The 23,056-nt window shown below is 45.2% G+C and overlaps 4 protein-coding genes across 5 annotated transcripts in view; 3 read left to right on the top strand and 1 right to left on the bottom strand.

Moving 5' to 3' along the window:
- The window catches only part of pla2g15 (phospholipase A2, group XV), a 5,639-nt gene extending 3,768 nt beyond the window's left edge, over window positions 1–1,871 (top strand). The window contains exons 6-7 of the mRNA XM_030367060.1: window positions 108–220; window positions 656–1,871. Of these exons, the coding sequence (XP_030222920.1) occupies window positions 108–220; window positions 656–1,060 (518 nt within the window). The 3' untranslated portion in view covers window positions 1,061–1,871. The remainder of the gene's footprint in view (window positions 1–107; window positions 221–655) is intronic.
- On the bottom strand, window positions 1,856–4,949 carry usb1 (U6 snRNA biogenesis 1). 2 transcript variants are annotated; one of them, XM_030367077.1, is made up of 7 exons: window positions 4,892–4,949; window positions 4,326–4,462; window positions 3,906–4,089; window positions 3,284–3,337; window positions 3,008–3,113; window positions 2,667–2,747; window positions 1,856–2,402 (listed from the first exon to the last, which is right to left on the bottom strand). In XM_030367077.1, the coding sequence occupies exons 2-7, from the start codon at window positions 4,432–4,434 to the stop codon at window positions 2,295–2,297; spliced, it is 642 nt and encodes a 213-aa protein (XP_030222937.1). In that variant the 5' UTR covers window positions 4,435–4,462; window positions 4,892–4,949; the 3' UTR covers window positions 1,856–2,294. The 2 variants fall into 2 exon arrangements, with proteins under 2 accessions (XP_030222937.1, XP_030222936.1); XM_030367076.1 differs by lacking the exon at window positions 4,892–4,949 and adding an exon at window positions 4,548–4,838.
- Window positions 4,950–5,299: 350 nt separating this feature from the next.
- Window positions 5,300–9,413, top strand: znf319b (zinc finger protein 319b). The gene is made up of 2 exons (XM_030367033.1): window positions 5,300–5,641; window positions 6,472–9,413. The coding sequence occupies exon 2, from the start codon at window positions 6,749–6,751 to the stop codon at window positions 8,534–8,536; it is 1,788 nt and encodes a 595-aa protein (XP_030222893.1). The 5' UTR covers window positions 5,300–5,641; window positions 6,472–6,748; the 3' UTR covers window positions 8,537–9,413.
- Window positions 9,414–13,168: 3,755 nt separating this feature from the next.
- Window positions 13,169–21,635, top strand: csnk2a2b (casein kinase 2, alpha prime polypeptide b). Its single transcript, XM_030367070.1, has 12 exons — window positions 13,169–14,257; window positions 14,569–14,680; window positions 15,925–16,026; window positions 16,568–16,618; window positions 16,928–16,987; window positions 17,497–17,580; window positions 18,238–18,348; window positions 18,436–18,537; window positions 18,956–19,056; window positions 19,524–19,672; window positions 20,711–20,794; window positions 20,905–21,635. Exons 1-11 carry the CDS (start codon window positions 14,154–14,156, stop codon window positions 20,785–20,787), a joined length of 1,053 nt encoding a protein of 350 aa, XP_030222930.1. The 5' UTR covers window positions 13,169–14,153; the 3' UTR covers window positions 20,788–20,794; window positions 20,905–21,635.
- Window positions 21,636–23,056: the final 1,421 nt, after the last annotated feature.

Below are 23,056 nucleotides of genomic sequence, written 5' to 3' on the forward strand. Positions count from 1 at the left end.
CCATTTTTAACAAATTATACCCAATCCGTAATTCTTAAATCGTACCTACAGCACCTTTTTAATGCTAAAAGTGAGTGTAAATATTGATTGAAAGATGTGTTCTGCAGGTGACAACGACCATATTCCCGTCATCAGCCCGTTGAAGATGCGTTCGCAGCAGCGCAGCGCCATCACCACCACCTGGCTCTTCCCCTACGCACACACCTGGCCCAAGAACCAGGTCGGTCTTCCTCCATTTTGTCTGCTCACTAAAGGACTAGATATCAATTATTTTACAGCAATCTGTTTGTCACCATTGTGTGTACCACGCTCTACTACTTCCACCTATGAGATCTGGGCAGTATTGATATTGCTATGGTTTTAAATAAAAAAATAGGAGCACGCTCATGGGGCATCAAAACCCACGGTGCATTCATTCTAGTAAGGGTGCCCTGCCAACAGCAAACTACCACCCCACACTAAGTGAGACCCAAACAAAAAAAGGATTCTATGGGATTCTATGAAAAGGCTTCTTCAATCTGGGGTATTATGATTATTAAGATTATAAACTGAATCTCTTACAGCCCACACCACAAAGTCACCGAAGTGTTCCGCCGTGGAAAAAGCCTCCTCTCACATGTTCTTCTCTACCCTCCCCCCCGAAACACACCCCCAGGTCCTCGTCCAGACTCCCACCTACAACTACACCGTGGCGGACTACAAGCGCTTCTTCTCGGACGTGGGGTTCAACGAGGGCTGGCAGATCCGCCAGGACACGGAGCCGCTGGTGTCGGACCTGGACCCGCCCGGGGTGGCCGTCCACTGCCTGTACGGCAGCGGCGTGCCCACGCCCGAGAGCTTCCGCTACTCCGACAAGTTCCCCAACGCGGAGCCCGTGGCCGTGGGCACGGGCGACGGCGACGGCACGGTCAACCTGCGGAGCGCCACGCAGTGCGGGCGCTGGGTGGGGCGGCAGCGGCAGCCTGTCAAGCTGCTGGAGCTGCCCGGGAACGAGCACGTCAACATGCTGCTGAACTACACCACCGTGGCCTACATCAAGACCCTGCTGTGCTCCCCCTGAGGCCAGCCGAGGAGATACATAACCCAACTCTGTTACTGCTACCATGTTACCATTCGTTAACCCGTGCCGGCTCTGTTACGCACTCCGTTTAACCCTGCTTCTCGTGTTGTCATTTTTTAGAACATTTTTAATGCAGTGAATTCTAATTTTTTAATAGGATTTTAATAGTCGAAATTGACTGTTTTACTGTTAGCCAATTACCTTTCTTCAAACAATTATATTAAGATCTGAACGACAATTATGTGTGCTATTATAATAGCACCTTTGTGAATTCATTTCCTTAAAATATATATATATATTTCAATTAGTTGCTTTGGACCTTATCTTTCTGGTTCGATACATTAACTCACAATTTGAGTAACTTTTTTTTTCCTTTCGTTGATCGTAAGTGTGCATGCTGCTGATATTCATGTGAATCCCAATTTTCTGCCTGCTCAATTTGTTTACAACGTACTGCCTAACTGCAAATGCACCTAGTTCATTTGCAAAACACTTATGTATTTTATAGACTATGTGCGCAACCGGTACACCAAAAACACAAAGCCAAATATCACAGAAGCATACTGCTCGTGGACTAATGATGTATGAGTTATTGTGGCGGCGAGCAATTGAGAACTTGTAGCCCATTGGTTGCCATGATGTTTATGTACTATAATCAATCACCACTGTGTACTTTTCAAAATTCAATGTTTGTACATTTTGCATTAGCGGTCACAGAGTGTTTATATTAACACATTGTGTACCTCCAAATAAGTAGTGATACTTGTGGCTTCTATACAGATTCTAAATTAAACATTTACTGAATCTTAAATCTTTATTTACATCTTCTAAAAATATATCATGTGTTTCATTGACATGTGAACATTTAAAACGTGGCTTTCCGGACTTCTGTGATGATATTGCATTTGGCTGGGATGTATACATGTGATGTGATAAAAATATGAGGATTTCATTTATAATGGGCAGGTAGCTGTCCATTATAAATTCATATTTTTCGATATCCACATTACCACTTTTTAGTGACCACTAGAACAACCAATGTCTTCCCAGCGCTACGCTAATGTCTGTCGAAGAAGTCCAGAGCCTTTTAACAAATGTCTCGCGACATTGTTATCTTTCCATTTCCATTTGAAACCATCCCCGCTTGATTTCATCCGGGAGCTTTGTCCTTGGCTCAACTCTGTTCGTCGTACCGCTGGTGTTTTACTGCTCCACTTTTAAAAGATCCGGTTTTTCAGGACTGCAGAGGAAAGCTAAAGGTCTTGTTTCCTGCCCTGCAGCGCAGCTCCTGACAGTCCAACGTCAGCAGGAACGCCCCCTCCTCATGGTGGTCAACCAGACCCTTGAAAAATAAGTAAATAAGGGACCCAAATCATTTAGAAGCTCTCAAGCTATATGTAAGATGTAGGCATGGGTCACTATGTCGACTGGATCAAGAAGTCGTTTCCATCATCAAATGTTAAAGATCTGTATGCACTAAACTTTCATTTTTCTTGGGTAGGGGCTTGGCAAAGCAATGCAATGCAAGCCGAAAAAGAAATCCATCAATCTATACCAACACTGTTGCCCCGGGCTGTGTGAACGTTTCAGTTCTCGACCACAATACCTGTAATTCCTTAAGGCATTCTTTCAGCTGGGCTGTGAAGTCCCCGACGCACCAGGCTAGACTCACGTGAAACGAGGGATCCTAGAGAAGAGGGAAAAGAGAAAGACAAGGGACTGAAAACTAAATAATTGGGTTTAAATAACCCGATGATACTTTAAATTTGTTTGTTTTTTATGTTATTAGTCCTGGCCGACAAAGAGAGAAATTTTCAGATTATACATATTGTTAATGAAGCTAAATAATACCTGGACAAGTTTTGCTGTCTTACTATATGTTAATATCCATAGATTCACAATGTTCTTGTTTTATTTGGATCTGCCACAAAAGTCATGAGCAATTACCTTATAGAATGTGTCAAGGCGAAATTCTATCATAGTTTTGTCCACCATTTTCATAATCTCTGCCAACTGAGCATGTCCAGCAGACACTTCCATTCCCAAAAACGTCCTGTAGGGGTCACACACAGGCTTAATAACAGTCCCAGAGACAGGGCAACTGGAGAATTAAGAGCCAAATTTCAAGTAAAATAACCACAAAAAAAAAGATAAACATCATAGCAAGAGAATATCAGCCTGCTGACTAGGAACCATAGGAGTCGCGGCAGTTGTTAATTTTACCTGGTTCTCTCAGCGTTACTGTAGACCCTGAGCGATCCTGCAGAGCAAACAAACCTGGCAAAAAGAGACACCATCAATCAATTCCTAACAAGTGAGACACATTCCTGAGTAATCTACAACAGTCGTCGTTGCTTTTTTTGGATGATTGCAGCCGTCTTTCTCACCACAGCCTTATCTCATAGCTAACCCCTTGCTGCTCCCGAAAATGTGTTCTCAATCAACATGGTAGGAATGACTCACATAATTAGGATTGACGTCCTAATGGAAAATGGAATGATCAACTGCTTATCATACATTTTTAAATACTTACATGTTCTAGTATCCCATTAACTTTCAGGTTCATTACTTTAAAATGGCTACAGGTATCCTACAAATTGACCCAGTCCTAATAGCTCTACGGATTAATCAGGTCACAAATCCATTACTTAAAGAAATTGGTTTTTTTTCTTCTTAGTACGTCTTCTACAAGACAACATTTTTGTCAGTGTTACTTAAACAAGAGTGTGATGAGTGTTTAGGTTTAAGTGACTAATATCACTTCAACTTTAATGAAACCGCGGTAAAGCGTTCGCTGTGACGTGATAGACAATAATCCCCCCCCCCCCCCCCCCCCCCCCCTAACCTTTTGCAGCTGGTCAGGCTGCCCTTAAGGCTCTCTGTGAAGGGCTGGATCCAATGGTGCTTCAGCACCACTGTCTGAGACACGCTGAGATGGAACTCCCTCTGCTGGGTCAGCAGCACACCGCGAGCTCCCGCCACCTCCAGCAGCTCCTCCAGCAGCTCCATGAAGTCCTCGTCTGGGGGGTCTGCCGAGATGAGAGGGGCGAGCAGGAGTCAAAAGTATTTCAATAACATGACAGCCAGGATGGTCTCATGGTAGGGGGCAGACACAAACAACTGCAAAGATGTAAAAAATAAACAGAGGATTTAGTTGAATTTCATCAGCATTGTCTGCTGTGGAATAATTGAAGCATCTTTATTGGCCAGTTCTTAACATAATTATCCAGAGAATACGATGGACCGTGTATGTGTGTCATCTTACATGGAAAATATACATAGGTTGCCCAATTTCCTCTCTCGTGCTTAAAGGAACGGATACGTCCATCATGAAGGGACGTGTCATTATCTGGCTCCTCTTCCTCTGGAAACATGGCCAACAGACATCCGGGGACAGGCAGTCTGACAGATTCAGAGGATAACATGGAAAAGTTATAACAAATAGCCTCTACAAATAGTATGTGTTGTCTACTTGATATGGACACACCTTGTTTTCGGCGCCTGCTGTTCGATTCTCATTTTTTTATTCTCAGCTCGATCATAGCAATCCTCTTCAAAGGACACTGAAGAGGACACTGTTCTGCGTTTACCAGTCGAATCTGTTAATTCACTTGGATTCTCAACTTCCTCGTCGGAGCTACTACTATAGCCAACCAGCATTGTTAAGAATTCACTTATGATTTACAATTACAATTTTATATGATGTAATGTTAGCGTATACACTATCGTTGACATATAGCCAATGTGTTTCTCAAATACGGTTTTTAAAAGACAAGACACCAAGAAAATTAAAACGTGGATGATCAAATTCCTGTTCGGAAATTGTTGTACCATCAGTCGCGTGCGTTATGCATTTCCTAGGCGAGATGTAAACAAGCTGTCTTCGTTCGCTTCGCCCTCCGGAAACTTTATGCTGCGTTATGTTCCGCTCCATGGTTCCGCTTCAGCCCTCCGTTGAAAATATTCAATGCTTCATTTTTTTCTCTTAACTTCTTAGTTAACCCAATATTTTTTATTAATTGGAGACCAAATTAACCCATCCTGATGAATTGTTAGAATTTATTTTATATGATGATGTTATGCTTATTAGTAAGCGATCGAGTTTCAAGTAAATTCAACACGTTTGCTTCTTGCGAGTATAAACAATATATCACACCCGTAATTCTCCACGGCAATATTGATATGCGTTTTTTGTTGCAATCAATTAATATACTTTCTGTAAGCACCGATCTCCCATCACGGGGTACCCGATAACTCCTGGATAGCAGGGTTCCGGGTGTGTTTGTGAGCATGCCAATTAGCTCTTCGGGTATTCATGTTCCCGTGCTCGGGCAGGACCTCACAAGCTAGCCGATAGCCAGCTAGCGATTTGTTAAAAATTTGTTCTCTTTTTCACAACAATAATAATGGCTTAGCTGGGAATTACGCAGACGAGTACATTTATAGTGTTTGTGGGGGTAGTTGGAGTATCGAATGGGAGTCACACCAATTTTATTGACCAAAATCTCGGGGAAAAAATCGCCCCTGGAGCCAGCGTTCAAACAAGAGAGCATCGGAGAATCGTCTGCGGATGTGAAGAAGGTAGGTATTTTGGGGCCTAGTTATCAAAGACGAAGCCACGACTACTGAAGCAATCCCAATGTAAATAAATACAAAGGGCACATAAGTGTGGAATTGTATGAAATGAGGATTCCTATCCAATTTTTTAACACGTCGATAGATTTGACAAAGCAGTAACTCTGGTTCGCTGCTTGCTAGCATGCTAACGATAGCCATTTTCTGTGCCGGACTGATGTTAGCGAGGCTAGGCTAGCTGTTAGCCCTACCTGGTTACAATGAACGCCTGCTTCTGTCTAAAGAACGGAGATGCTTATATGATGCCTCCCACTTTTCCACCCGAATGATTGAACATAATTATTTTTTTTGCGCCAAAAGGGGTGGAACGGAATACTATGTTGCTGATCGAATATTTGCATAATTAATTGTGCTTTTGTAGATGCTAGTGATTAGCGTGTGAAGTATTGTTGTTTTGAGATACGATTATGTTTTGTGATTTTTAATTGGCCAATGCAGCGGCGGGTCATTGCAAAAGTCAAATTTAATTGGTACGGATGCAAAAGGGAGATTTGGTTTCCGAAGGATAATATGAAAGAGTAGTCGCTTGCTTTACCCGCCTTTTTGGTTGCGGACACGGGAACTTCAAGATAAGCCCTCGGTTTCAGGAACTTGTGTGTGTGTGTGTGTGTGTGTGTGTGTGTGTGTGTGTGTGTGTGTGTGTCATTTGTACACTTATTAATTAAGACTCCCCTTTGGTCTATTTGAACAGCAATATAGTCGCTTATGGTATAGTAATTGATCCACTGTACAAAATCTGTTGTGAAACCAACACCGTGTTTGTTTTTTCCATACAGGTTTCTTTAGAAGACGCATAAGGGGTGGATTTGTATCTTAACTAGGATAGCCAGGATCTCTGGACTGTTTCCTCCGGTCCTCTGTACAGTCAAAGAAATAATTTGCAACGTGGTCAACAGCGACCTTTTCCAGTGCCCTTGTGCTATTTGATGAACAGTGAAAACCTTTCCAGTTAAATTCTCACGACCTGCAGCCGTCAATCGGTCCAAACTGTCTTATTCACACCCTAGTTGGGTCCCAACAACCGGCAAGCTGAATCCCTACTCACGGGCCCGAATGACCGAGGCCTGGCAGCAACATACTGTTGCTCCCCCTCCAGTCGTCCATGCCATCCCCCCGGGCGCAGAGAACGCTCTGGGCTGTGCCGTGTACGGTATCGTTCTCCAGCCCGACCCTCCGGCTCTGCAGCATGGCCAGCACAGCCAGCAGCACGGTGGGCACGGAGGAGGACAGCACAGCCAGCAGCAGCACCCGGCCCAGGCCCAGCAACCCACCCTGCAGGTAGGCAACGAAGGAGGCCACAAGTGTGGCGCCTGTGGGCACGATATCTCCCACCTCGCTAACCCACACGAGCACCAATGCATGGTCAGTCAAGACCGGTCGTTCCAGTGCACCCAATGCATGAAGATCTTCCACCAGGCCACAGACCTGCTGGAGCACCAATGTGTGCAGGTGGAGCAGAAGCCCTTTGTGTGTGGCGTCTGCAAGATGGGCTTCTCTCTGCTGACCTCCCTGGCCCAGCACCACACCTCCCATAACAGCACCAACCCCATGAAGTGCTCCATCTGCGAGAAGACCTACCGGCCCGGTACCTCCGGCAACCCCACGCCTACCACCTCAGGAACCTCCCATCACAACCACGGTAGCAGGGCGTCCGCCAGCAGCAGTTCGTCCATCCTGCCGTTCCCCTCGGCCCGGGACAGGCCGTACAAGTGCTCCGTCTGCCAGAAGGGCTTCAAGCATCTGTCGGAGCTCACCCGCCACGAGCGCGTGCACACGGGCGAGAAGCCCTTCAAGTGTGACACGTGCGACAAGGCCTTCAGCCAGTCGTCGCACCTGGCCCACCACCAGCGCACGCACAGCAACGAGCGGCCCTTCAAGTGCGCCGTGTGCGAGAAGAGCTTCAAGCACCGCTCCCACCTCGTGCGCCACATGTACGCCCACTCCGGGGAGCACCTGTTCAAGTGCAACCTGTGCGAGCTGCACTTTAAGGAGTCGTCGGAGCTGCTCCACCACCCCTGCCACCCGCAAGGCGCCCGCCCCTTCCGCTGCGCCACCTGCGGCAAGGGCTTCAAGCGCCCGTCCGACCTGCGGCAGCATGAGCGCGCACACTCGGAGGAGCGGCCGTTCCACTGCGACGAGTGCCAGATGAGCTTCAAGCAGCAGTACGCGTTGGTCCGCCACCGGCGCACCCACAAGGACCCCGGCGTCCGGCCCTTCAAGTGCAACCTGTGCGACAAGGGCTTCATGCAGCCCTCCCACCTGCTCTACCACCAGCACGTGCACGGCATGGACAACCTGTTCAAGTGCGCCTCCTGCCAGAAGGAGTTCAGCCAGTCGGGAGAGCTGCTCCGGCACAAGTGCGGCGAGCCTTCGTCGGCCTCCCCGGACAAGCCCTACAAGTGTGACGTGTGCGGGAAGGGCTACAAGAAGAGCTCGACGCTGCAGCGCCACCAGAACTCCCACTGCCAGGAGAAGCCCCTGAAGTGCTCCCTCTGCGACCGCCGCTTCCTCTCCTCGTCTGACTTCGTGCAGCACCGCTGCGACCCGTCGCGCGAGAAGCCCCTCAAGTGTCCGGAGTGCGAGCGGCGCTTCAAGTACGTGTCCGACCTGAACCGCCACCGCCGCATCCACACCGGGGAGAAGCCCTACAAGTGTGCCAACTGCAACAAGGGATTTAAGCAGCGGGAGCACATGGTCAAGCACCAGGCCACGCACTCCCGCGAGGGCCAGTTCAAGTGTGTGTGGTGCGGAGAACGTTACAGTGACCTGGGCTCCCTGCAGGATCACACAGTCCAGCATACCGCGGAGGGCGGCGGCTACCCGGTGCCCTCTTGCATTTAGCGTGCGTTGTCTTTGTGTATGTTCCCTTTTGGTTTTTGTATGTAAACACATCCGGAAGTACTGTACCGCCCTTGAACTCGTTGTCCCTGGCAACCCCCTCTCCTCTATATAACGGTTCCCTAAGTTCCGTATCAGGTCCCTGCTAACCTTCTACCATAGGAACCAATTTTCTTTGCTTATCCCTCTATGACTCTTTCTTGGCATAACATTTTTAGATAGTTAACCACTGACAGAATTTAGTTATTTGTAGGTTCGCCGTCTGTAGACTACTGCCAAATGCATCGGTTTTTAGGGAAACATTTTTAAAAACTTCATAGAGCAGGGCGATGCAAGACATATTTAATCCCCATGCCACGCTACTTTTCTAGCAAATATATCCAGTTAGTAAGTAAACTCATCTTCAATCACAATTACCTCCCATCAGAAACCAAAAAAAGCTTTTGTAAATAACTAATTGGCAGTAAAGGTGGTTAAAGGGAAATATGCAGGACCTTTTGTTAGTGTGTCCTTCCCATTGTGATCTGGCCAACCTGAGAAGCCCTTGACTGATGCGAGTGTTTTTTATGAACCTCCCTTTGCTCCCTCTTTCACTGTTCTTCAGCTCGTTACTACCTCCAGAGGAAACCGGTCTGTGGCCCCCCCGTCTCCGGGATGTGGACCCCCCCCCCAGCCCCTGTAGAAAAAAAGTTCTGAACCGTTACTTTGCTCCATAGTTCCTCCCCAACTCGGTGTAAATTAGGGATCGACCGATACAGATTTTTTAGGGCCGATACGATACCGATATTTTTTCATCAGCCTTAGCCGATACTCCGATACGCCGATACCGATATTTAGAGCCGATATTTAGAGCCGATACTGCTTTTGCTCCCTCAATCATAAAAATTACACTGATAACAAAAGGAAAAAAAAATTGACAAAAGGAACATTTATTGAACTTCAATATAAAAAACAATATTTAACAAATAGTAAAAACAGGGGAGGTAAAACAAGTAAGAAAAATTAGATGAGCAATATTTAACAAATATTAAAAACGGGTGAGGTATAACAAGTGAAAAAAAAAAAAAAAAAAAGCGAAAAAATATCGGCGAAAATCAGCCGCGTATCGGCCGATACGATACACGTAAAAAACGTGAATATCGGCCGATAATATCGGCCGACCGATATATCGGTCGATCCCTAGTGTAAATACACCTGCACACAAAATATACTCTTATTTTGACAGCCACCCATCACACATCCTAGCGTTCCTACCCATCCATGCTCCCCATCCAAATCCTCTCCAGGGTTCGAGTTTCGATCCTTTTTATGTATGAAGAAACAGCGGTATGATTCTCATGCGACCAGTGTTCTGTGGGTCCTTGTATTACGTTTTGTAACCGTGTGGATGTGATTTAGCCTATGTTATTATGAAATGATTCCAACAACAGTGTGGAAGCGGTAGTCTGTTGACACAGACTATATACTACATTGACTTTTGGAAACCAAGCAGCCAAACTGGGCCGGTTTCAAAGCTCTGTCCCAGCAGTCCCATTCGCGCGAATAGCAGACTCTACGAGGGGCGGACATTGTTGTTAGAGACAGACACAGAAGAAGACCCCCCCCCCCCCCCCAACGTCATCGTTGATACCAACGCTATTCCTCTGTATAGACTCTTTGAGTAATATGTGACGTGACATCTCCTGCCGTGCTTCTGAAAAATATCAACACCACGGAGACGGCGTTTCCTGTGGCCGGCCCTGTATGGTGGCGCCCTCAGCTTGTGTATATAATGCAGACGTCATTTTGAGCACAATAGAAAAGTGTCACGCTTTTTGTCTTTCTTAGAGAAAAAGAAGAAAAGTAACCACTCTGCAATGACGACTGTTTTTGTACCCCTGCTACCTTTTAGCCGTGTGAGATGTTTGAACAAATATTCTTTTGTTTTGGCTATTCTTTTTTTTTTTTTGTAGTCTCGTATTGGTATGCAATAGGGAACCTCAAAGAGTTCCCTGTGTGTAAGTGTGAGAGTGTGCGAGAGAGTGCACTGCTAGGGTGATGCAGATCTTCTGCAGTAAAAAGAAAAACACGAAATACTGTTATACAGGGATGATATGTATCAACAAGATCAAGATATGTGTGTATCAACCCGATGTAAGTTTCTTTTTGATAAAATGCCCTAATTGTAATTGAATGAGTGGGAAGTAGTGAAGCCAGGACTACAACTATAAACCATTTTCCCTTTTGAGGTTTGCTTTTTTATCACTAACCTTTTTTTTGCAAGACAAACATCCATCTATTGTTGATGTATGTTTTTTTTTTTACTCACATAGTTTTTTTTAACATGTGCTCAGCTTGATCTGTCCGTTGTCGTGGTTTATACCGTAATTCATGATGTTTATTTCTTTGAATGCAATGAGATTCTAGTTCGCTCCTCAAGAATCTTGATTCACCGTTTGGTTCAAAAGTCTGCCATATTGTTAAATGTAGTATGGGGACTGTTCTAGCTGTTACGTATGTGGGTGACTGTGTGTGTGTGTGTGTGTGTGTGTGTGTGTGTGTGTGTGTGTGTGTTGGGGGGAGGGGATGGATGTATGTGTATAAATATATACACATACATCCCCACACACACCCTGTTCTTGAGTGTTGTATTGAAACCTGGTTTGGGTGCAGTATTTTATTTTCGAAAAAAAGGAAATGAAAAGAAAAATAAGGAGGTTAGGGGATCCAACATCATGCGATCATTTTTCTTTGGGCCTTAATGTGAGGCCCTGGTGCCTCTTCGTCCCTGGTTTGGAGAACTCCCTTCGCCTTGTTCTGTCCTAATCCCTGACACCATAACGTTCGGGACAGACAGCATTCTCTGCAGTTTGATCATACTGGCTTAGAACAACGCGCCAGGCAAAGGTCTGGGACTCAAGCGAGGAGGTTAAAGTACTGTGTATGTGTCTTTCTTTAAAAAAGTTTTTCACACTTGTGTTTTATATTAATTTCATAATTAATATTCTTTAAAACAATATGAATAATCTATATTCTTGATGGAGAGACCAGGGTGCCGGGATAGCTGGTCGGTTTTTATTAACAACGAAAGGGGAGCGCTGAAATCAAACTAAACGACAAGATCACAATTGGGTGGGCTGGCTGTAGATCCGTGTCAGAGTGTTTCAGGGATGTCAAATCGGCTAAAAGAACAATGCACTGGACTTATAGAGGCAGATCCAAATGTGAAAGGTCAACCTGTACCCAAAAAGTTTAACTTGGCATTTGGACATTAGGGGCCAGACTCACAGTGAGTGTGCACTGCTGGCATGCAAGAAGCACGACAAAGTAACTGGATTGAATACGTCACGTGCATTCTCAAAACCAAAGAATTGTTCCTGCCTATTGTGTATTTTTTTGTTTTTGTGCGGCTTGTTAGTGGTCAGCAGTGATTTATTTTTAGTATTGCATCTGATCTCAGGCACTAATACGTTGATCATAATGGTCCCAACAGGAGAATTAGAACCAGTAACATGACACGGATCTGCACGGGCTACATAGCCACTTCAATAATATTAAGATAATTATGAGTTTTATAAAAAGATGCAACTCAGCTCCCCCCCCCCCTCCCCTCCAAAAAAAACAAAACAGTCCAATTCGGCCTGTTGATGGACTGCAGCTACAAGTTGGCCTCAGCCCTCCCCCGAACCCCAACTTTGATTTTGTCCTGTTCTCTTAATTTATGAATTCAGAGCTCCCGTGGCCAGCGCCTCAGGCCCTAGCGTCCTTCTGCCCTCTGCATGCTTGCTGTTTTAGCTCCTGTATTCTGTCCCTGGGAACCGGTGCGCTCTCCCTCCCTCCCCTCCTCACCTCTCTCCTTCATGAAGCACCGTTCCTTCCTATAGCTTTTTCCAATTGTACTAGTTATGTGAATGATGTAGTTTAAAAAAAAAAAGAAGAAAAGAGAAAAAAAAAGTTTAAAACATTGTGGCGACGTACAGTATGTGTACATTCATGCTAAGATTATCTGTATGTATGTAGCATTCAATTACACACAGCACTAACAAATAAAACTTTTTCATTTATAAAGTCATTTGTTGTTTTTTATTGAAGCATCCATCCCAAATAAATATCAGCAGTAGCTACTATAATGATGACTGATTGCTACACCTAGATTACATTTGAATAAACTGATGGACCAATATGTAACTGACAGCCAATTATTTAAAGTGTTGCAGTAGATGTTCTCCCTATTTATGAGAGTTTCAGAAGGTGATTCAGTTGTCAGAAGATCACAACAAAACTTCGGTTGTTGGTCCCAAAGTAGGCCGATATTTTCCTCTTCTGGCCAGTATTGAAACAATTGTTTTGGGTTATGCTGCTCAGAAAACCATATGCCAAGTACTTGGGCATCTGACTTGGTTTATGTCCTTTGAATCAGATGGGTTACCAACAATAACAGAACGAATTTGAACACATGACACAATTTTTTCCCCTTTCAGAGAAGAAAGGAAACAGTTATTCAAAACAGTTAGTTTAAAGCTACTACATGTGATCACCTTGGTTTCCCTCTTACCGCTCCTAACCACCGATGCACTATCGCCGGTACTAATGATGGCGCTGTTTCGCTTGTAATATGGGGATATGGGACCAAATGAAATAAGACAAATTCACCCCGGCAACGTATATCACATCCGGGTGGCTTAGTTTTCAATCGCAATCCGCTGCTCCGTCCGCGGTCTCGACCGGGGGGTGTCTGCAGAAAGTCCCCAAATCCCGACCTTTGTCGGGGTCTTACCGGGGGTTGGAGGTGCATTCCAGTACGGCTGCACATGCGACGCAATCCGCTGATGGTGCACAGCACCGGGCGCTCCCCCTCGGTGCGACATTTTCGTACTGAGGTAGCATTTGTCGCTACATTGGCTAACAACATCGATCTGACGTACTCCACCCCCTCTCCAGCCGTCATCTACCGATCGTGAAGAGGGTTGATCTGTCAATCGAAAACCGGGGTTGATAACGTTGCCTGACTCCCGATGGATTCTTTTTTTGTATTTCAGCGTCCACTTGAAAAATACTCGGTAACGTAGCCAGCCCTTTTATTAAGCATTCAGGCCCATAGAGAGTGGGTGGGGGTTTAACCAATGGCATCTGGATTAATCGTACATCCCTGAAACTACTGAACTGTGCCCTTTTCGGGGTTCATTTTAATCCCATTGTTGTAATCCCATTGTTGTAATACATAGAAACAAGGCACGTTTCCCGCATTCTACCTCAATACCCCCTAACGTCTACCTGTCCATATGAAACCCCCAGTTAGATACACCATCAGCCTTCTATAATCAGTCAGCTTATGGTTCGGAACCTTTCTGGTTCCGTTTGCCTCTTGACAATCCGAAAAAGCGCCAGTGATCCACGGCACCCTTTTTGCAGCCTTCATACAGGCTTCTCCTATAGTACCATCCCATTCTGGCCTTCCTCCTTCTGTATAGTCGTGTGAGGCAAATAAATCTGTTCGACCTGCCACAAACGAGCAAAGCATTGGTTATCTATACGGTGATAGGCTTGTTGTTTATTCCCCTATACTGGGGGAATTCTCGGTGGCATCCCTACCTCCCGAGTCACCGTCCTGTCACAGCGAGCTAAGCTCAATAATCTGATCATGCCGGGTCCAGCAGCTGGCAGTAAGTCCCGTGTTTACGCAGATGTTAACACACTAAAGAGCCGGGAATACTGGGACTATGAAGCTCACGTGCCAAGTTGGAGGTGAGCCCTGTTTTAATGTTATGGTTTAATTTGATCATGCATATCTTTTATGAAATGTGGTCAGTGTATTGAGTTTGATGTCAAATGTCATTCAATTATTTGCAGTCTACCAGGAACATTGATGTTATTAATCCTTCTATAGATCGATAGATAGTTAATAACACTTAGACATGCCATTTGTGGCACTCTTATTTCTTTGGCAAATTGCAATGCATACATATTGGTATACAAACGACATGCTTTTCACGTTGCTTGTGAAGACCATTGCAGCACCTGTCTCTGTTTCACTGTGTCTCTCTCTACCCATGCAGCAACCAGGAAGACTACCAGCTGGTGAGGAAACTGGGCCGAGGGAAATACAGTGAGGTGTTTGAGGCAATCAACATCACTAACAACGAAAAGGTGGTTGTCAAGATCCTCAAGGTGATTATGGAAGCAAGGCCGCTTGAATCAGGGCCAGGAGTGTGGCCTCCTTTAGTTGCCTTCCTGGGATTGTTGGTTGCCTATTTAAAATCATATTTCTGTTGTATTTATCCTCTTAAAGCTAGGTTAAACATCCTTTTTTAATCTTTATTTCATCAGTCCGTCCATCATTCCCCCATTCTACACTGAAAGATAGGGAAAGCATTTGAACAACCGCTTAACCCATTGCATTCAAAGAAATGAACATCATGAACTACGGTATAAACCACGATGACACACACACACACACACACACACACACACACACACACACACACACACACACACACACACACACACACACACACACACACACACACACACACACACACACACACACACACACACACACACAGCGGCGTGGTTATGTAGGCCTAGATAATCATGGCACCTGACTGGTTGATCTCCGAGCTCAGGAACCTGTGCATGAGATTATTGGAAGAGATCTGGTGTGCAGCAGGGGGCGGGGTGGAGCTGGGCTCAGGCTCTAGTCAATGGTCTTGTAAACTATAGGACTTGAAAAAGGGGACCGGTAGAAAAGGGCAATTACCACCATATCGATCTGGTGTGTTTCTGTTGGCTGCCGCTGATTCCATTGAAGGAGTTTAGGCTTCCTTACACTGGAGGACGGTGTTCAGAGCCACAGCCTCTCTCTGTTGCTCTGTTTACCCTGTGCATGTGTGGACTCCCTTCTTAATTTTAAACACTGTCCACTCCCCCGTGCTGGCCTTTGACAGCGAGAGAGAGTGAGAGAGAGACTGATAGACTAGTGCATGGCTCTGTTGAGTCAGCACATTAACAGGGCGGTTTGTGTGTGCGTGTGTAGGGGCGGTTTGTGTGTGTGTGTGTGTGTGTGTAGGGCGGTTTGTGTGTGCGTGTGTAGGGCGGTTTGTGTGTGTGTGTGTGTGTGTAGGGCGGTTTGTGTGTGCGTGTGTAGGGTCGGTTTGTGTGTGCGTGTGTGGGGCGGTTTGTGTGTCCGAGTGTAATTGTAAGGGGATGCTTTGTTCAGGCAAGCAGACTTTTGACTTTTGTTTCACCTCAGTGTTTACTGTCTGTTCCACAGCATGCCATCCATTCTCTGCACACACTCCCCTGGGTTGTTGTTGTTGTGGTTCGTTAGAAAAAGAAATGGTTGACAGTGCTTGTTGTTTAAATATGGGTCATATCGTTATTTGAACGTTGTCGGTTCTGTTTTGACACTTCAGCCCGTGAAGAAGAAGAAGATTAAGCGGGAGATAAAGATCCTGGAGAACCTGCGAGGGGGGACCAACATCATCCGCCTGGTGGACACGGTCAAGGACCCTGTGGTAGGTCAAAGGTCATAGGTCACAGGTCCTAGGGAGCACACGGTCAAGGACCCGGTGGTAGGTCATGGGTCACTGGGTGGATCCTGCGGTAGGTCATAGTTCACTGGGTGGAAACCCAACTAAAAGCTCTCACTGGGTTTAATGGAAACCTTCTGCCATTAAGTGCTTATCCGTGCATTATCCGTGCATGAAAGAAGGTAAGGAAGTCAGAAGTCACTTTATTGATCCTAAATTTGAAAATGTGCATAGATATGCATTTTTATGATGGGATTACAAGCTCTGCTTTAAACATGCGTCTGTGGGCATTCGGTCTGCATGAGTGACGCGACATTTAATCAAACGGAATAGACTTCAGTGATAATAGACAAACAATTGTCATCGAAGTCTCTAATAAGGACACGATATCAAACATCTATTAATCTTTGATAAGGAGCTGGATTTAATTCAAAAAAGTTATCATGGCTTTTTGTTTGTTTGACTCTTCCTATCTCCTCCTATCTTGCCCTAACCTTCACATCATCTCCCCACGACGGCCTTGCAGTCCCGAACTCCGGCTCTCGTCTTCGAGTGCATCAATAACACAGATTTCAAGGTACAACAATCTGTACTATCTGCATGATTCTGAACGTCCTGAATAGTAACAGTCTTCTTGATAGGAGTCAGAGTCCTGTCTCCATCCAAGCAGCTCGTGGTGTTTCCTAGTTCACATCTGCTCCGGATAAAGAATGCCAAAAATGTGCCAGTGAGAGAATTTGAATGCAATGACACTCCAGTTTGTCTGTCTGGTCATATCGAGGTGTTTCAGTCAATAAATGCAGGCTGAGTTACATTATTCTACCCGCAAGAGATAGAAGGTGATTCAGAAAATGAGATCTGACATTTGACCGTGTCTCCCTTGCAGGAATTGTACCAGAAGTTGACAGATTTTGATATTCGTTTCTACATGTATGAACTGCTGAAGGTGAGGCCGATTCGAGTTGCATGTAGTTAAGACCCCTTGTACCAATGAATACACAGGAAGTGCACATATTCTGTGTTTATAGCTATATAGCATTGGTAGCATGTATCGTACTTTAGGAAGTTCATTCTGATTGATCGCGCACAGATTATAATATTAAAACACATTCTTAATCACTTCCCTTTGAAGACATTGGCACGTACTAATGTATGCTGAGGTAGTCTAGGCTAAGTGTTAGTCAATAATTGCAGGCTGAGTTACATTATTCTACTCGCAAGAGTCAGTGTCTCGTTCTATTCCTTATCTGTGTGTATTTGTAATTCATTGGCTAAAATACGACAATTCCTGGTTATACTCTCATGACCACTATCTTATAAGCAGTGGTTAACATCAGATAAGCTCCAATTTAGCATATGACGTTTTTAATTGGAATAAATGAATTGGCCACATGACAACCTTGCATGTTGATAAAGCAGTTTGCAATGAGTTTACCAAAGTGTGTTTGTTTGTAGGCACTGGACTGCTGCCACAGTATGGGTATAATGCACCGAGACGTTAAGCCACACAATGTCATGATCGACCACCAAATGAGAAAGGTACGCGTCTGGCTGTGGTCGGGTTTCCTTGGTAGTGTCATGCCTGGGATGGTATTCAGCTGCTGGGGAAAATCATCCAAGCAGACAATTGGCAAAAGCAAAACTTAAACCGCAACTTCTAGAGCATCTGTTTTTTCACAACTCCTGCTGTTTTTTTAACGAATGCAGCAGGATTTGAATCTAAATTATCAACCTGGCAATTATCAGCCAGTATGCTGTTCATTTAAATTGTGCTGTTTTTAATTTTAGATTTAGGGACAAGTAAATACAAATAAATCTGGCTGATGAAACCGTCGTTACCATATGAAAGATGGTAACGATGGCTTCAGTAAAACACCCACCAATATGTTTGGTCCAAAGGACTTCAGTGGCACAGGCGCACTGAATGCTCTTCAGCAGACTCTGTACAGTCATTTTATCAACTGTTATTGATCACTGGTGTTTTACAGAAGCCAGGAAAGGCGGCTATAATTTTGTCATCACCCAGACCCGTATTGACGTTTTTTTAAAGCTACCTCATCCCCTTCATAATCTGGACAGAAGGCGACAGCATGCTGGCCCGTGAATAGAGTGTGCTCAAGATCCATCTCTAGCTGTGTGGTTGAGGCTCAAAGGAGGCGTTGGAACAGGAACAGTAACAGGGGTTTGTGTCCACAGCTGCGCCTTATAGACTGGGGTTTGGCTGAGTTCTATCACCCAGCTCAGGAGTACAACGTCCGGGTGGCGTCGAGGTATTTCAAAGGCCCAGAGCTGTTGGTGGACTACCAGGTAACCCTGAAGTACACACACACAGTACTGCAGTATTTGGATGTAATAAAGTATAATAATATAGTCCCTGTTCCCTGTCCCGTGCAGATGTATGACTACAGCCTTGATATGTGGAGCTTGGGGTGTATGCTGGCCAGTATGATCTTTCAGAAGGAACCCTTCTTCCATGGACAAGACAACTACGACCAGGTCTCTCTCTCTCTCCCACTCACTCACTCACTCACTCACTCACTCACTCACTCACTCACTCACTCACTCACTCACTCACTCACTCACTCACTCACTCACTCACTCACTCACTCACTCACTCACTCACTCACTCACTCACTCACTCACTCACTCACTCACTCACTCACTCACTCACTCACTCACTCACTCACTCACTCACTCACTCACTCACATTCACTTTGCGGCCTTACCCATATACAATCTTGAATTCAATATTCAACCTTACAGATCAGAATTATTCTAACTGATCACACCTCATCTTTTCAGTGAGATTGAATCACACATTCCACAACTACATTATCTTCGGTTTGGAAAAAGGGAAAGTTTTTCCACACACACACACACTGCTATCCAACAGCAGAACTGTGTCTCTCCTTAGCTGGTGCGTATCGCCAAAGTCCTGGGCACAGACGAGCTGTTCAGCTACCTGCGGAAGTACCACATCGAACTGGACCCGCGTTTCAAAGACCTGCTCGGACAGTAAGTGAAGGCCTGCTTATGGCCGAACCATGACGTCAAAAAATTGCAACGCAATGTATTTTCACATTCTGACCTTCTATTCTTTATCGTGCACGAGCTTGAGCCTAATATCCCCAGTCTACCTGTACGAATCAATGAGCAGCTCAGGTAGACCTACCCGCTCCTTGATAAAACAAAATCGCTGTAGGTTGATTCTGCTTTGGATTAAAGCGGGTGTTGCTACCGAACTGAAATGAGTAAACCGCAAAACCTTTTAGAAATCCAAATGTATCCTTCATAGGTCCCCCGTTGAGTGTCGAGTGGCTGTTGGCGTGTAATAGTAGTGTTAAGCTGTTAGTGTGTGTATTATTGTTAAGCTGTTAGTGTGTGTATTAGTAGTGTTAAGCTGTTGTGCGTCCGCAGACAGACCAAGAAGCACTGGCGGCGATCTGACTGCTAAAGGTTGTGTGTCCGTTGTGCGTCCGCAGACAGAACAAGAAGCACTGGCAGCAGTTTGTGCAGACGGAGAACCAGCACCTGGTGAGTCCCGAGGCGCTGGACCTGCTGGACAAGCTGCTGCGCTACGACCACCAGCAGCGGCTGACCGCCACCGAGGCCATGGACCACCCCTACTTCTGTGAGCACCCGGGGTCCGGGAGTCTGGCTGGGGTGGAGGGGCCGTATTGATGGCCCAACAGTTAGACGTGGTTTGGCCTCTCTCTGTCTCTGACCCCCCGCTGTGAGCTGATGAAGCCGGTCTCCGGGCCTCCCGGCCCTCCCGGCCAGTTCCCTGTCTCTAACCCCCGTCAGACATTAAATGTTCCGCCTTCGTCGTGTTATTGATAACTTGAGATCAGTTGGATGGAAGTCCTCGTCTGTAGTCCGGCAGCCCAACGACTTTAGGCTCGTTAAAGCAGTATGACGATTCAGTGCCGTGATTGTAATGGGATCGGTTTGAGATAGCCTGGACCCTTTTCGTTAACAGGCTCATGCTCATACGGAACTCTAGACCCAGGGATAAAAAAGATAAAGATATAATGGACATATTGGACTTGTAGACCCACTTATAATTATATAATTCTTTATTTCAGACCCAGGAGGATCCATATCAACACAAACAAAATAACCAAATAACCAAACACAGAGTAAAAAAATACACAAATTCACAATATTCAGTGCCGAGCATACAGACATGATCGCCAATGGTTCCACCGTCTTGAAGAAAATCTAACCGAACTGCATAGAGGGTTGGCCAAAACTGCAATTAAGTTATTTTCGGACTCAGATGCCCTACTCATAAATCCATACATCAGGCCACGTAACACAGCAGAGCAGGTATAGGGACCCCAACACTTACAAACATTTGGCTTGCGCTGGAGCTTCTTGGAGCTCTCAGCAGTAGCCTCATGCTATCATTATAGGCCACTGTAAGCTTTCTAATGCTGCCTTGTTTATAACGACACCACAGGTGGGCAGTATACAGCGGCGTACAATACGCTCGAAAGAGTGAGATTTTGTACTGTACTTTTTGATTTTAATTGATGTACTGTACTATTAGAAATGCAACTTGCATAAATTCATTTTGTGTTAAGCCTCTCCTCGAAGCCAGAAATAATTCAAGGGCATTCCGGTTGCCTCTGTTCTTCCTCTTCCTCCTCTTCCTCTCTTGGTGCAGACCCCGTGGTGAAGGAGCGGTCTCTGTCCAACTCTGACAACAATATTGTTTCCACTGGCAATACTACAGCCCGATGAAACACAGGTGAAATATATATTTCAGGGGCTGGTTAGATTAAGTATCGGACGTTTTACCCTGCAGTCAAACATGTGATGGTCAAATGTAATTTACTCAAAACATTTTTCTTTTCACAGGAAAAGGAGTTATGATTACCTGCTCTTTGTACCTGGCTGTGACGGTAACATTTGACCAGTGTACAGTGGAGGAGGTTCAAAGTTATGCTGACGAAATACACACACACACACACACACATACACATACACACACACACACACACACACACACACACACACACACACACACACACACACACACACACACACACACACACACACACACACACACACCCCTTCTACTCTATCGGTTTGTGATTGGTTTGTCCTGGTCCCCATATTGAGTAGCCTCACCAATAAGCTTGAAGCTATCTCTCTGCCCCGGCCCCTTCTTTCCCACTGTGGTGAAGTGATGACCAAGCAGATGGACCCCCCCCCAGGAGAACGCCCCCCTCCCCTTCTCCCCTGTGCCTGTACTGGACTGAATCAGCATGGAAAATGAAATGGAGTGTCACTCTAGCTTGCAGACCGACGTTTCCCTCGCCCACCCCTCTCTCTCTCTCTTTCTCTCTCTCTCTTTACTCTCCTCTCTCCCCGTCCAGAATCCGTAGCTTGTCTGTCTGTCCTGTCCTGTCCTGTGTGCAGCCACCCGGAAAACAGGCAGACACACAGACGGGCCTCCTAAAAACAATACTCCAGTTCTGAAAGTGGCATGGTGGAGTCTAGATGGAATGAAAACGATGACATTATTATTATTATTATAATTATAATTATTATTAATGGACAAAATAAAAGATTTTTATTTGAAAGAATTCTTGTCTTTGCAATGAGTGAGTTGTGTGTCACTGCCATTCAGTCTGTCGTTTCCATGTTTTTTTTTTTTTTACTATTGTCCTACTTGGTAGGAACAAATAATGTATTTCTTCTCTAAACGCGGGGAAGATCAATTGTTTGAGACTAAACTAGAATTAGAGTTGAAAGGTTTCAGGCTACATGCAGCCGGTTCCTGTCCATTCTGATAATGGAGGACAGTGTTAGGAGACTGAGTGCTGAGCGGGTCACAGGGCCATGGGGGCTGGAGGATATTTAATAATGCACAGACAGGCGTTCGAACCGGGGAGTAATCCCCTGATTGATGGACATTGCTGCGCCTTCGGAACTCAAAGCTTTTTGCACACACAGCGATAGCAGACCTTTTTGGTGCCTCAATACCAGAAGTGAAAAGGATTGCGGTCGTCTTAGTTTGTTTTTAGGTGCCAAGTATAGTCAGGACATATTTCACCCAATGTGAAATGTATCCTTTTTACATAATTACTGAAATTATGCTATTGAACAATAAATCAAAGATTTACATAAAGATGTTTTTTTCCCAAGTCCAATAGTTAGTGTAATTACTATAACTGTCTTGTTAACGATCTGCGGTTCAACAATACTTTGATTCTACACTCTAAAACTATTATTGCTTTCATGTAAATTGTAAAAGCCATTGATCAGCAATCTCCTGCAAGCTGAAACCAGCACAAAGCAATACATATACAATACATGTCTCCTCAAGTTTCACAATTTGATCGCCTCCCTTGCAAATCAACCTTTAGTGTCGGATAATATTTCAATATGGTTGATAGTTTTCCTTACAACATGAAACCTATTCCCCATTACTCTTTAAGCCGTGTCAGCTCTAGTTGTTTTAACAAGTTAGCGGCGCTAGTCAGGAGGTGGTAAAGGATACGTGTGTGTGTCTTACAGGTCAACAAAGGCTTTAAAGATTTGTGTGTGTGTGTACTGTAATTCAAGCATCGCATGACTGAAGTATCCACTTCTTCCTCAAAGGTAACCAGAGCACCACTTCCTCTCTTCTCAGTTGACTCCTTGCTAAAGTTTATACACACACACACACACACACACACACACACACACGCACATCACATTACCTTTAAAACATTTAGCAGTTGGTTTTGTCATACAAGACCAGGCTGCTGTACGGTCAACCTGGTCAGCAGGGGGCATGGGTCCGTCATCCCCTCAACGTCCACACACACACGCACACACTGACGCGTACACACACACACACACACACACATACAGGAGCACACAGGAGCACACACACAACCTAACCAACGCATGTTTACCAGCCATGAGGCTGGGGAGTTGTAGTTTCCACTGTATCTTTTTAACTGTAAATGAAGAATTTTGACTTGCATTTCGAAGTGAGCGGACTGGTAAATTCTCATTC

Source organism: Gadus morhua, chromosome 9 (genome assembly GCF_902167405.1).
Source record: "Gadus morhua chromosome 9, gadMor3.0, whole genome shotgun sequence".
Classification (NCBI taxonomy): Eukaryota; Metazoa; Chordata; class Actinopteri; order Gadiformes; family Gadidae; genus Gadus; species Gadus morhua.